This window comes from Sprattus sprattus (assembly GCF_963457725.1).
Source record: "Sprattus sprattus genome assembly, chromosome: 20".
Taxonomy (NCBI): domain Eukaryota; kingdom Metazoa; phylum Chordata; class Actinopteri; order Clupeiformes; family Clupeidae; genus Sprattus; species Sprattus sprattus.
In genome coordinates, this window is record NC_137918.1 from 14053584 (window position 1) to 14068583 (window position 15000).

At 41.0% G+C, this 15000-nt stretch overlaps 1 protein-coding gene across 2 annotated transcripts in view; it reads right to left on the minus strand.

Moving 5' to 3' along the window:
• Positions 1-5600: 5600 nt before the first annotated feature.
• Positions 5601-15000, minus strand: part of nt5c1aa (5'-nucleotidase, cytosolic IAa) — a 24577-nt gene continuing 15177 nt past the window's right edge. For both annotated transcript variants that reach the window (XM_080859048.1, XM_080859049.1), the window contains exons 5-7: positions 10407-10529; positions 7378-7562; positions 5601-7097 (exon numbers count right to left, since the gene is read on the minus strand). In XM_080859048.1, the coding sequence (XP_080715174.1) occupies positions 6747-7097; positions 7378-7562; positions 10407-10529 (659 nt within the window). In that variant the 3' untranslated portion in view covers positions 5601-6746. The remainder of the gene's footprint in view (positions 7098-7377; positions 7563-10406; positions 10530-15000) is intronic.

Genomic DNA, 15000 nt, shown 5'->3' on the forward strand with positions numbered 1-15000 from the left:
GAGTGCTACTGCTAGGCTAGGGTAGTACAGGTGATATTATTCACGCTCTGAAAGAGTGCTACTGCTAGGCTAGGGTAGTACAGGTGATATTATTCACGCTCTGAAAGAGTGCTACTGCTAGGCTAGGGTAGTACAGGTGATATTATTCACGCTCTGGACCAGTTTGTTGTCTCCAGATCATCAATATTTGTAAATATTAAAACACAATGAGAATGGAATGATATGTGGCTGTTCGTCGGTGCATCAGTGAATAAAAAGAAAATTGGACTCCTCTCCAACAAATTCCTAATTGGTTTTATTTGTTTAATTTGTTTTTATTCACTGCTCATTAACAGTAACCCCAGTATCGTATCGTCCTTCTAGAGCGCAATATCCACTTTAGATATAGCTAGGGATTGCTCAAGAGACAAGCCATCGACTGTGACTGTGAATCCTTGAGGCAAACGTGTCCATGTGAACCTTCCACTTTTAAAAGTAAAAACAAACCAAAATTGAGAAACAGGATCAACTTTAATCATGAAATAGGCATCCTTGATATCAATAACAGTAAAACATGTTTCATGTTGGGGGCAGGTTGGACAGAATGCTGTATGGATTTGGCACAATGTGTTGCATGGCTCTCGGTGGTGATGCTATATCGAAAGTGGATATTGCGCCCCAGAAGGACAATATGATAGCACACTGTGTACCCACTAAGCTCTATATTTAGAATGCTGGCTCACCGTATATACACTTTTAAAGCCTCATTCAATTCAATTCAATTCAATTCAATTCAATTCAATTTTTCATTTCAATTAATAAAGCGCCAAAACAATACAATTGTCTCAAGGCGCTTAACAGAGTCCACTGCCTGGACCCCCTTAGAGCAAGCACAATGGTGACATTGTTGTGTTATATGTTGTCCTTCCTCGCACTAACAGGAGCAGCGCTCCAAATGTCATTGTATGCAAATACAATTACAAAAAAGGCTTTTCTATTCCTTTAGATTTCTTGACCAACAGAAGGAATGCGAGCTCGGCATCTAAATTGCTTGGTTACTTGTTGGGTCTGTTGCTTGGTTACTCTCTCTTATTCTCTTCCTATCCTCCGACATCTTCCTCGGTTTCTTCTTCGCCTCTGCCATCATATCCATACAGAGGATACTGGGCTGGCTTTGCCTAAATGCTAGCGCATGGGTCTAGGTGTTGTTGTGGTGGTGGTCCCATACAGCATTACAGTACAGTAAAGTATTTGAATACTTATTTTTTTGCATCAAATGCAAATAAAGTCTTAAATGTTATAAAATGCAGTTTTCTGGATTTTTTTGATATTCTGTTTCTCACTGTTAAAATACACCTACCAGTACAATTCTAGATCACACATTTCTTTGCGAGTGGCCAAACTTGCAAAATCGGCAGGGGTTCAAATACTTATTTTCCCCACTGTACGTAGTTCTTGCCAGAGGTCTCACACCCTGTATCCCAAAGTTACATGAGCAATACCAGGCGTGCTGTGACAGTGGCAGAGATGCCATTCTCAATATTACAAGTCAGTTTACCACCAAATGATTTTGAAGCTGTTATCTTGTTGCATAATGTTACTTCTATGCTGCATATTTCATGTTTGCACCTGCGTGTCTTGGAACCATGTTGGTATGTTTTATCCTGGCTTATTCATGTATGAATACCTCTGCTTGCTTTTCTATAAAATAAAATAATAATGATACATTTTATTTAAAGCGCCTTTCATGACACCCAAGGTCACTTCACAAACAGGTTGTTAGAATTACAATCATCACATAGAAGTAAATACATTTTTTTTTTAAAAGACAGTCAGTCAGTCCATAAGCTATCTTGAAGAAATGAGTTTTAAGTCTGCTTTTAAAGTCAGTAATTGAGTCACAGATGATGTAGTCTGGCAGTGAATTCCACAACTTGGGGACGCTGAAAGCCCTCTCTCCCAGGGTGCTGAGGTTCGCCTTAGGGACATGCAGTAGGCCTGCTGAGGAGGATCTCAGTGAGCGGGCAGGAGTGTAAGATTCCAGGAGGTTTATGACTCTACCTGGCCGGAAGATGGGTCCCACTTATTAGTTGGGTTCTGCTCCTTCCTGTTAAAAGGGAGTTTTTCCACCATCACGTGTGCTTGCTGTAGAGGGTTTGGGCTCTGGGCTCTGTAAAGCACAATTGTTACTGGCGCTATATATACACTAGATACAAAATAACTGAATTGAATTGAAAAGTTGGTCATCAATCATAACACCCAAGTTTCGTGCAGTTTTAATCAGCATCGGTGATGATGACCAAAGTTGGATCAAGGAAGTACTTGTACCCCATACCATTGCACTTTTATTCTACTTCTTAATCTTTTTTTTTTTTTTGGTTTATTGTATTCTTGCGTTGTTATATGTTGTCCCTCATGGCACCAACAGCAGCAGTGCTCCAGATTTTGTGGTATGCAAAGCTTAACAATGACAATAAAAGCTTTCAGTTTCAATTCAATTAAATGTAGTCATTTAGCTGGGAATACCAGGAGCTCAGTTTTCGAAATACTAGGCTGTGGTCCCTCATCCAAACTGAAATATCACTGATATCTAGGTTTCCTGAGCTATCAAAGATCCATCTTTGAGAACTAAACTTTGCTATTATTTTTTAAAAGAGTTTCCACTTACCCACTATCCATCCTGGACTTCCAATGCTCCCACATCTCTGTCCTGTCTCCCATTCCTCTTCTTTTTAAGGATTCAGTTGAAGGGTTCACGACAGAGTTAATCTCTCCCACTCACCCAATGCAGCATACCTGTGTGTTTCAATGAGGTGTGCATGCATGGACGTTCATGGTGCTGATCCATGCTGGAAAGTGGCCACTACGGGCCTACATGTTCTTCAGCGCTAGGCCCAGTGTGGATCATGGCCAGATGTGAAAATAGCATTTACAGAAACCTTGCAACCTGCACTTAAAAAAAAATACACTGGTGATACACTAGTCATTGAATTGATAATTTACAAAAGTTTAAAGGAAATGAAAAAAAAAAACTGCAACAATGCATATTTCTCAGTCCCACTTCAAGTAGTACAGCACAAATACCCTCTTTTGACGTAATGGGCTATTCACAGTAATGCCTTGATTTATTTTGAATCCTTGGGGAAAGCAAGGTATTGCCAATTAACATCAACTGTAAACAAAACTCAAGTATAATTATTTCAAAGAAAATGTAGCATTTTGGAAAGTGGTCAGGAAGATCAATAAAGTGCATAAAGTTAGTGGTTTTGGATAATAGCCTATATCAGCAAGTCTGTTACAGTAGGTTAACAGTTCTATTCATATTTCATAAAGTTAATATTTCTATTAATATACCATTGAGTATGATCTTTGGGCTCTCACAAATTAAGTGAATAATACCGGTTAGCCTTTAAAGATGGCGCTCATCAAAGTCTGGGATATATTCAATTTCTCATGCTACACATACTGGATACTAGCCTGGTGACACCAGCCTACGTATTTCCGCCTGAATTGATTTCAAGCTCATACTCAGTCTGGCCCAGCCCCATTGACAATCGTTTCCAGAACTCAAAATTTTGCCGGACCAATCAGCGAACAGTTCAGAGCTGTGACGCAAAACTCGCCTTGCCGAGTTGCATGTAGTCCAGCCGAGTTTGTAGCTTAACAGTATAGCAAAAATGGCTACGGAGGAAGAGACACGAAAAGCTATCGGAGAAGTTGTCTCAGCTCTCGAGAACATCAGACAATTAAAAGGAGAACAAGAGGATTGTCTTGTAAGTTTTATGCTCTTCTTTGGGAAGAGTTTAATCTACCGAATGCTTACTAAACGTTGCTGATTGGTTAAGGGAACTCCAATGATTTTAAACCTCAAGATAAGCACCCGCCCATCTCGGAAACCAAAATGCATTGGGTTGGCCCAGACTGACTGACGGAATGAAATGGAGTCACAGTCTGGTAACGGCCAGGCTAACTGGATACATGAAAAAGCAATGAAGGGTAACCAATTGACCGCTAAAACCGTTTTGACTGGGGCTTAATCATTACGACCAGATTAAATGGGGAATACCCACCAACAGTGGTCTGAGGAGGGACAAACCTTGATCCAGCGATAGGTTGTTGAGTGCCCAAGGCTCATCAAGACAGTAGTAGTCCGCTGGCTAATATGTAAGGGATAATGTAGTCCGGCGGTCATTATCGAAAAATAAATCATGACGGGACTGAAATGGATTTATATTCCGATCCTGCTTATTGTAGCTTTACTTGCCAAACTTATACAAATTCCTCCAAAATACCTATTTTAATGATTTTGTTGCCGTTTCTTGCCCAGCTCTTAATTTTATTTTTTTATGCGTAAAACCTATTCGTTGCCAACCTCAAATTACAGTGAATTTCATTTACGTTAAGGTTGCGGAATGATGTCAAAGTTGTGATTTAGAAGCACAAAACCCGTCGCTAATGGCAGAGATCATCATTGTTTTTTTCAGCGGTCAATATAAAGAAACTGTAATTATGATAGTCTATTGTACCAGAAAAAGGAAAGTGGATTGATAAAGGCATCATCTTTTTTTATAATTTAACTGATCAGATATGCCTGTCATTTCCCTGCCATTGATGCATTAGTTATTTTAATATCAACATAAGCACAAGATCTGCACAAATCTGTTCTGGGCAAATAACATACTTCCATTTCTTGGATGTACAATTGAGGGATTCCAATGCCAACTGCTACTTCCATCTAGTGGTGGATAGTGGTTGCAGCCCAGGAACAATTTACCATACAAACAATTCTACTATGATAGCTTTTTAAAGTAATTCTGACAATTTGACAATCTGGTTGTGTCATTAACTTCGCTCAAAAGGGCATGCGCCACATCCAAATGTTAAGGAAAAACAAACCTCTGTTAAAAATGATGAAGCACTTAGTCTTATTGATTGATTATTGAAGTATAATTGATTTCAAAGTACTCTTGCTAACATACAAAGCTCTAAATGGCCTTGCTCCAAATGACCTCAAAGATTGTCCCCGAATGTCCCCCACTGCCGACACAGACCCCTTTGTTCCAAGGACGTAGGTCTCCTTGAAAAGCACAATAGGATTCAGAGTCTTCTGCTATCGAGCTCCCCTTCCTGTCTCCATTCAAGAAGCAGACACACGTTCTATCTTTTAGTCTAGACTTAAACCATTCCTCTTTAGTGCATCCTATAGACACCACTGCTGAGCCTTCGGTGTGCAAAGATTTAGTCATGATTATAAGGTTTTTGTACCCCCCTCTCACCCTCTGGCTGTTGGGGGTGTGTGAGATAAGACTAGACAGGCTGTTTGAAGATGTCTGGCCCAGACAGGCTTGTTCCGCTCTCACTCACCTGCATCGCTCCTCTGTCTCATTTGGGAGGTCAGGAAGGTGGTAGATAAAGAAAAGTTTTCTCAAATGCGATTCCTCAAATAACCACAAGATGGCCCACATCAACTCTACAGACATCCTCGGATTTGAATATTTATAATAATAACAAATATGAGCACCCAAATTCACCCATCTCGATAATATGTTTCTTCAAAATGGGTTCTTATAAGGTTTTGTTGATCACCTTTAAGCTTGCAATAATGGTTTTAGGCCCTGGCAGCAATAGAGCACGACAACTCAATGTTTATTGTTTTTGGCACTATATAAATGAATAAAACGGACATAAATAAAATTGAATGGGGGACAGCACATTAAACCTGCTGTTAGCAGCTTTGTTCATTCGGTTGTCTTACTCTAAGAGAAGCCTCAAAAACAACAGGTAGCTTTCAGTGTCTTCCTGTCTCTATAGGTGGAGCTCAGACACAGCAGCACCCATGATGATGTCACAACCATAGAAAAATAAAGCATCCTGTTTAAAAAAAAAAAGATCATTCAATAGTACAATATTTTATACAATTAGATCTTACAGCAGTCTGACTATGGCTTAATACACACGGATAAGGAAAGTGGTGTCAGACCACTGCATTAAAAACATGCTGGCACTTTATATCAATCAGCTGCCCATACTTGTCTGGTAAACTCATGCACTGCAATGGAAAAAATAAATGTAAGTCTATCTTTGTCTATGTGTCACAAGAAAAATAAATGTTATAATAAATCTCCCAGTGAAGGTTTTGTTTGGGGAAAGGACTAAAATGCTCTTAATAGAAGGGATTATGTCTACACATTAATAAAGAAGGGATTATGTCTGTACATTAAATACTGTGCCTTTGACCACATGGTCAGACCAATAAATTGCATTTACTCATCAGAATAAAACAAACAAACCACATGCTCTGTCACCACATAAGAATATCTTTTTGTTTCTCCTTGATACTGACTTTGGCTTTTATAATTTTCTTTCAGTTTAATCTTTTGTCATTCCATGGCTGTTTTCCCATCATGTGAATACATCTAAAACACTGTCCATTTTGTGGACTTCCCACTGGAGTATTCTTTGTGCTTCCACTGCTAAGTGTCAGAAGGAACGTTAGGTATTAGAGGGATATTTTGCCTGTAGAACCCTATCAGTCCATAACTGCTGGAAATACCTATATAAGAGTATGCCTGCAAACTACAGTTGCACCTTGGAGACATGCATGTTTTTGGCATGATCAGAAATAAACAACATTCCAAACAAAGTGCTCATCAGAAATGACCATGTCCAGAATAATGAACTAAATTGGCCTCACAAAGTTCCTCCACCCATCTGGGTTGTATAGTAGCTTCATCCATGCCACTTGTGGTTGCTACGCCATGTTGCTGCTACTTTGAGGGATTGGAACTCTTTTTGTGTTTCTGCGCAATACCATAGGGCACATGTGCTGCGATGGTGCCCATTTCTGCTGCCCCCTCCACATGGAACATTTGGTCATCAAAGTAGATGTGTGGCCGAATCTTCTCAAGCATGGGGCCCTTGGGGGCCCCAGCCAGGAACAGGGCTTCATCAGTCTCCAGGCCCCAGGCTCGGAGCGTCTTCAGGGCACGGATCCCAGAGCTGGCAGCAGACCGTGCTGTCACCAAGTAGGTGCGGATGGGGCAGTTCAGACGCTGACCCTTTGCATAGAACTTCTTCTGGAGCTTCCCAAGAGTTTCCAGGAAACCCTTCAGCGGACCCTAAAAGAGACAGAGAAGGTGGCTGGATTTCCCCCCCAAAAATCTCTTCTTTTGGTATTCAGAGTAACATTCAACTGGTAAATGAATTATCACTAATGTAAACCTAAATGTAAACCCTGTAGTTGATGACAGGAGTTTGCAACAACTCGTAGAGCAAATGTTTGTTTAAAAATGTAATTTTCATACTGTTATTTTTTTATAATCAGGCTTAAAAAATCAAATTGCAATTTAGTGTCAGGCACATTGTGTGAAGAGCTGACAGAATTTCCCTCATACTTACATGATCTAGAAGCGTATTCTCATTTTCCCGCTCATGCTCGAAGAACTTGTCTAGACCGTGAGCTTTAAAGATGCGTTCGGACTCGTCTGAGAAGAGAACAGCATCTCCATCAAACGCGACCCTCAGCTGAGTCTCCGACACCTCCGTCTGCTTCTCTGACATAAACATGGTGGCCGCTGCGATACCTTGAACAATAAACACAAAAATACATTTAGTCATTTTTATTGTTCAGTGTCCGTAATCGTGCCACAGGAAAATCTAATCACTATCCAATCACAGTCCTCAAATAGGAGGCATGGTTGAGGTTGCCAAGCATTTACCCGTACACAAGCTCCTCCTTATCTGTATATATATACAGTAAATAGTATATATACAGTATATATATGAATATGCCCCTTATGCCCAGCTCATCTTACAGACGTACTATCAACTAACCCCCTAATACACGGACACAACTCACACAGAGACTCACCCTCATCTTACAAACGTACTATCGACTAACTCCCTAATACACGGACACAACTCACACAGAGACTCACCCTCATCTTACAGACGTACTATCGACTAACTCCCTAATACACAGACACAACTCACACAGAGACTCACCCTCATCTTACAAACGTACTTTTGACTAACTCCCTAATACACGGACACAACTCACACATCTTACATACAATTGTCAGCTGCTACCTAAATGATCAGTTCTGTACATTTTGTTGATTAAAGTAAAGTAAGCTTTTAGTCTAAACCTGGAAACAATGAAATGTGTTTCATGCCACATTGAAATGTAAACACAACTTTGCTATTACAGGAAAAACAATTACCACAACGCTATACATACAATAGGTACCAGCCTCACACAAACAATATGTAATCTAACTAGACGTACCTTACTTATGAACTTAAAGGGGGGGGGGGGTTGAGTGTGTGTGTGTGTGTGTGTGTGTGTGTGTGTGTGTGTGTGTTTGTGTGTGTGTGTGTGTGAGAGCGAGAGTGAGAGTATGTGTGTGTGTGTGAGAGCATCAAGTGTGCACTGTCGGTTGCACGGCACAGTCACGTGTGTGTGTGTTTCTTTGTTTTCTCAGTCTCCGTAATCGTGCCACAGGAAAATCTAATCACTATCCAATCACAGTCCTCAAATAGGAAGCATGGTTGAGGTCGGCAAGCATTTACCCGTACACAAGCTCCCCCTTATCTGTATATACGTATATACAGTATAGTATATAGTATATAGTATATATATGTACAGTGGGGAAAATAAGTATTTGAACCCCTTGCGATTTCACAAGTTTGGCCACTTGCAAAGAAATGTGTGATCTATAATTGTAATGGTAGGTGTATATTAACAGTGAGAAACAGAATATCAACAAAAAAATACAGAAAAATGCATTTTATAACATTTATGACTTTATTTGCATTTGATGCAAAAAATAAGTATTTGAACCCCCAAAACTGACTGACAAAAATTACTTAGTACTTGGTGGAATAACCCTTATTGGCAAGCACAGACGTCAGACGTTTCTTGTACTTGGTCACCAGGTTTACAAACATCTCAGGAGGGATTTTGGTCCACTCCTCTTTCCAGATCCTCTCCAAATCTTTAAGGTTGTGTTTTCAATGGAAGGGAATGAGGGAATGAGGTTCAAGCCCAATATTCCACGTTACATGGCCCCATCCATAGTCCCCTTGATGCGGTGGAGTCGTCCTGTACCCTTGGCAGAGAAACAGCCCCAAAGCATAATGTTTCCACCTCCATGCTTGATGGTGGGTATGATGTACTCTTGGGGTCATATTCAGCATTCCCCCCCCTGTCAAACACGGCAAGTCGAGTTGATGCCAAAGAGCTTGATTTTGGTATCATCTGACCACATTCTGTCTCCCAATCCTCTGTAGAATCATTCAAGTGTGCAATGGTAAACTTCAGATGGCCCTGTACATGCGCTTCCTTGAGCAGGGGGACCTTGCGAGTGCTGCAGTACTTCAAAAAATGACGGCATGGTGTGTTGCCAATGGTTTTCTTGGTGACTCTGGTCCCAGCTGCCTTGAGATCATTCACAATCTCCCCCTGTGTAGTTCTGGGGTTATTCTGCACCTTTCGAATGATCACTGATTCCGCACGAGGGGATATCTTGCATGGAGCCCCAGACTTAGAGCGGGTGACAGTTGTTTGGTGTTGCTTCCATTTATGAATAATCGCACCAATAGTTATCTGCTTCTCACCAAGCTGCTTGCCGGTGGTTTTGTAGCCCATTCCAGCCTTGTGCAGGTCTACAATCTTATCTCTGACGTCCTTGGACAGCTCTTTGGTCTTGCCCATGGTGGTGAGGTTGAAGGTATGAAGTATGATTCTTTGGACAGGCTTCTTTTAAACAGGTCACGAGTTGAGATCAGGTATACCTTGTTAGACCTAATGAGGACTAATCTGTGTGCTTTTTGGGCACATAACTGGCCATTGGGAGCCAGAATTCTTGCTGTTTGCTTGGGGGTTCAAATACTTATTTTTTGCATCAAATGCAAATAAAGTCATAAATCTTATAAAATGCAGTTTTCTGGATTTTTTTGTTGATATTCTGTTTCTCACTGTTAAAATACACCTACCATTACAATTCTAGATCACACATTTCTTTGCAAGTGGCCAAACTTGCGAAGTCGGCAGGGGTTCAAATACTTATTTTCCCCACTGTATATGAATATGCCCCTTATGCCCAGCTCATCTTACAGACGTACTATCAACTAACTCCCTAATACACGGACACAACTCACACAGAGACTCACCCTCATCTTACAGACGTACTATCGACTAACTCCCTAATACACGGACACAACTCACACAGAGACTCACCCTCATCTTACAGACGTACTATCGACTAACTCCCTAATACACGGACACAACTCACACATCTTACAGACGTACTATTGACCAACTCCCTAATACACGGACACAACTCACACAGAGACTCACCCTCATCTTACAGACGTACTATCGACAAACTCCCTAATACACGGACACAACTCACACAGAGACTCACCCTCAGCCAGGGCCTCCTTCACCTTTTCAGCATCTGCCGACAGATACAGGTTGGTTTGCCATGCCTTCAGGTAGCCAATGGGGTTGGTGCCCCCAGTCATGCAGAAGCGTTCAATGAACAGGTCTAAGAGAGAGAGAGAGAGAGAGAGAGAGAGAGAGAGAGAGAGAGAGAGAGAGAGTCCGAGTCAAGACCCCAAGTTAAATACATTTATAGCGCACATTTAAAATCAACCTGTGGTCGACCTGTGGTGCTTTATACAAAAATAAACAAACAAACTCAGGAACAACAAAAACACACTCAAAGTGAGGAGAAATAATGAAGTAAATAAATGAATAAATAAATAAAAACAAGCGTCCACACAACTACAAGGCCATTGAACAAAAGTGTTATTTTTGTACCTAGATTTCACACATGTGAAAGGAAGACTGCTCCATAATTTGAGCTCTGCTCTGGAAAAGGCAGCATTCTGTACGCCTGAGGTGACTATAAGGGACTTTAATTCAATTCAATTACATTTTCTTTATCTATATAGTGCCAATTCATTGCGCATTGCACACTAAGGTTACAGAGGGACGGAAAGGGTTCTTTTTAACAGGAAGAAACCTCAGCAAAACCCAGCTAATTAGGGGGGGCCCATCTGCTAGGGGCTGGCCATGTAGAGAGACATAATAGGGGCGTTGGAGGCAGAGGCAGATAAATTCATACATGCATCAGGGATAAAACATATTAGAAAACATGTGGTTTATACACTCAAGGATACAAGACAGTGGATACAAATGTATAGGTTACAAAGTATTGGTTATAGAACAGTTTGGTGGGTATAAAGTATGCTTATAAGGTTGCTATAATATGGGTAAGAAAACTGTCAATGTCAATGATGGCATTCATTTCTATTATGGTTGAATAGGCTGGCACACAATATGTATACAAACTCAAGATAAGCAGAGTAGAAACTGCACCGCAGCACCCCGGGATTACAAACCCAGATTAGGGTACGGGAAGAAACTGGGATAGGAACCCTGGTCACCAGGGACGTGCACAGGAATTTTGAAGGGCAGTTGCTCTGACATGGAAAAAAGGGGCAACACATTCATTTTTGTCACTGCCGCTGCCACGACCCGTCATCTGATCGCAAATTTTGCCAATATAATTTTCAACTCTCACTAACCGCCGCTGCCACGCCCCGTCAACTGATTGCAAATTTTGCCAATATCATTTTAAACTCTCACTAACCGCCACTGCCACGCCCCCGTCCCCTGATCGCAAATATATTTCCTTTGGAGGGGCAACCTCAGTTGAGGAGGGCAAACGGGCAGTTTTTTTAAGTATATACTTTAAATTATTTGATTTTATTTCATTTAATCAAAATTGACACACAAGTGAGGCATATTACAACCAATCCAATTACCATCAACACGTTTTGCAACATAATGAATATGCCATCATGGTAACAAGGTAAATGAAAAGTGTATGAGTGGGATAGGATGTCTAAAGCTAATAGCCCATATAGATCACTTGTGAATATGAAGGAATACAAAAAACACATTTGTAATTACAAATTACATTTAGCAAATACATGCAGCACTTTTCATCAGGCTACCATGTGACTTTAGCAGCGTGACAGAACAATATAGACCCACACACTAGGGGGCAGCATGTGATTCTAATGTTGAGCTGAATTATCTGCAAACAACAACACACGATAGATTGTTCTCACAGACCACATACTAATGAGATTTCCTATGGTTAATCCTAAAGTGTCAGTATGTGAACTCCTCAGACCTGTGTTTTAAAGACTGGTTGGAAATGAATAAAGAAATAAGAAAAAGCTTTCATTTGAACTCCAACCACAACAATCTGACTAGCTAGGCTTTCAACAAGGATGTTGTTGCAGGTCAATAAGTTAATTTGAGCTAACAGTCTCTGTTTAGCCATTCACACTCCCATTAGCCATTTGTGAACTGAGCTTCAAGCTGATCCAATTGCCTTCCATCCAAACTGGATCAATGCTCATTAGCAGCCCCCGCTGGCAGAACTGGAATAAAACCCAATCTTTTTAGGCCAAGGTGAGTGAAGAGAATAGCAGCCGACAGTGCCAGGCTAAAGACATTTGTTGTGGGCAAGAGGGATTAAGATTCAAGTAAGTTTTATTGTACTCTATAAAGCCCCATTAAACTTAAATTAATAATAATAAATAATTAATTTTATTTGTTGAGCACTCTTCATTCAAGCAGAATCTCAGCTGTTGTTTATCTGACAAAGTCTACAGCAGAATTAATGTCAAAACTACCAGCCGCACTTGCCTCAGCTCTTACTCCTGGCCCTGAAAGTGGCGTATGTATGTACATCTCCACCTCATATCGTCCTACTAACAAATGGCTCATATGTGTGCTTCACTCAAACATGGTGCACCACTGAAAAAGAAAATAAGAAAACAGAAAAAGACTTGCACCATGGTACACTGACCAGACTCGTGCACTTAAACTTAAATTACACAGTTACTACTGTACTCCACCAAACTTGAATGGATTACCGAATGGGCCTACCGGGCCCAGGCCCAGGGGCCCATGAACTCAGGGGGCCCCTAAGCCAGAGCCTCTGCGTGAAGTCGCTGTTGTGTATCTCTTATTTGAGGTTGAAAGAGTTGCATTTTGTTAATTTGCTGTAGGCTTTAATTTAGTGCACCTGCACTCTGTTAGAAAATGTGTATCCGCGCTGTAAATCAGGTGAAGGTACAGGTGAATTTAGTTATTGTGCAGTTGAAAATAAATGTCAGTACATTTAAGTAATGTCTTGCGAGCGCACAATTATTTCCAAAATCAGCTTACTCTTCTTCACTGACTGAAAATAATAAACAGCCTGTGAGGGACCAAGGTGGCCACCCCACGTGCTAGAATGTGGGATCAGTTAGGAAAAAAAGGTGCAGGTGATTTTGTTATATATTATATTATAAAACATATCATTATTTATTTTACAGGGGGAATCTCTCCAACGACCCCAAACATGGGCACAAATCAAAAGTCAAAAAGTACTTAAACTAGTCACAAAATATTTACTTATCCTCACAGCAGGTAAGTTCTCCTTCTCTGACTCCCCCCTTGTCTGGTCCAATCCACTCAAGTTGGACTCAACCATTGAAGTGGGGGAGCCCTCCCCAAATTACACCCATAGATAACATAATAAGTGGGATTGACATCTACATTAGCCCACCGGCAAGTTAACCCGTGCACCCAAAACCATATATTACAATATTTACACACCTTACGCACACACCACATATTATTAACATACCTACATAACAAAAGTACCATCAAACACCCCTCAAGAGAACTCCCTTCTTTCTGTGTGTGAAACAGTATGAGTAACTGTGTGTATGAATGAACCAGGGTTTTATGTGAAAAGAGGGACTAAATGGGACATGGCATAGTGGGGACCGCCCTACATGCCATGGATGATGATGATAATAAACAGTGACAATGGTGTTTTAAGTGTTTTCTGCTATATGTTCCTATAACCTGTAGCAGTAACGATTTCATGCCCTTTTTCAATAACAAAATTGTAACAATAAGAGAAATAATAATTTTTCTTCCCCGTCCATGACCCTACAGCCCTTCCAGGATGCCCTATGACTACTTCTGTAAAACCTCCACAGCCTGGCGCACTCATAGAATCCTTTTCACCCTTTGACCTTCTTTGTCTATCTCTACCCAGCCCGCCTCAAGCAGATGGGTCCCCCCTTATGTCCTGCTTAAGGTTTCTCCCTGATTTACAGGGAGGTTTTTTTGCCCCTATCGCTATTGTGCCTGCTCTAAGGGGGTTCAGGCACTGCGTAAAGCGCCTTGAAACTATTTTATTGTTTTGGCGCTACATTTAATTGAATTGATTTTAACAACGAACATGTTGTATCTAGGTACAACTTACTAAATTCTACCCGTTTTCAAAGGGATGCAAAGATATCTTGTTATGAGTACTGTTGGCAAGAAGGGTTTACTATGTTACAGGAGGCCTGGTTGATGAACAAGCTTCAGATCCTATTTTTATGCTGCCCCCCTCGCACACCCATAAACACCTCTCCAGTTCTCCTGTCTCAGGGGTGGTGTTCCCTCAGCAGGAGGTGGAGGAGCTCCTATGATTAGAGCTCAGAGCTTACTCACACACACACACACACACACACGCACACACACACACACACACACTCAACTGAGTTAGTAGAAAACAGCAAACGGACACTGGTGGGAAAATGTATTCTGCTTCCATTTGAGCGATTGACACTCCACAGGGATGCAAGGCTGTGTGTTTGTGCAAGTCTGTGGGAATGTGTCCCCTTGCCACAGCTGCACAAGGAGAAGTTGTGACCAGTGGTGTAGTCCAGGGTATACACAGGTATATGGAATATACCCACTTATTTTTCAGTCAGCATTGCGTATACCCACTTTGCGTATAACCACTTCTCGAAACAGGGTGTTTATTACAGGCAGGATAATTTCTGCAAAAAAAACTACTGTAGAGACCATTAAGACTAGAATAAAAGTCTTCAGGAGTATAGATTTACTGAGGATTTTAGGTGTACAGTGTATATGTGCTGTATAGGCTG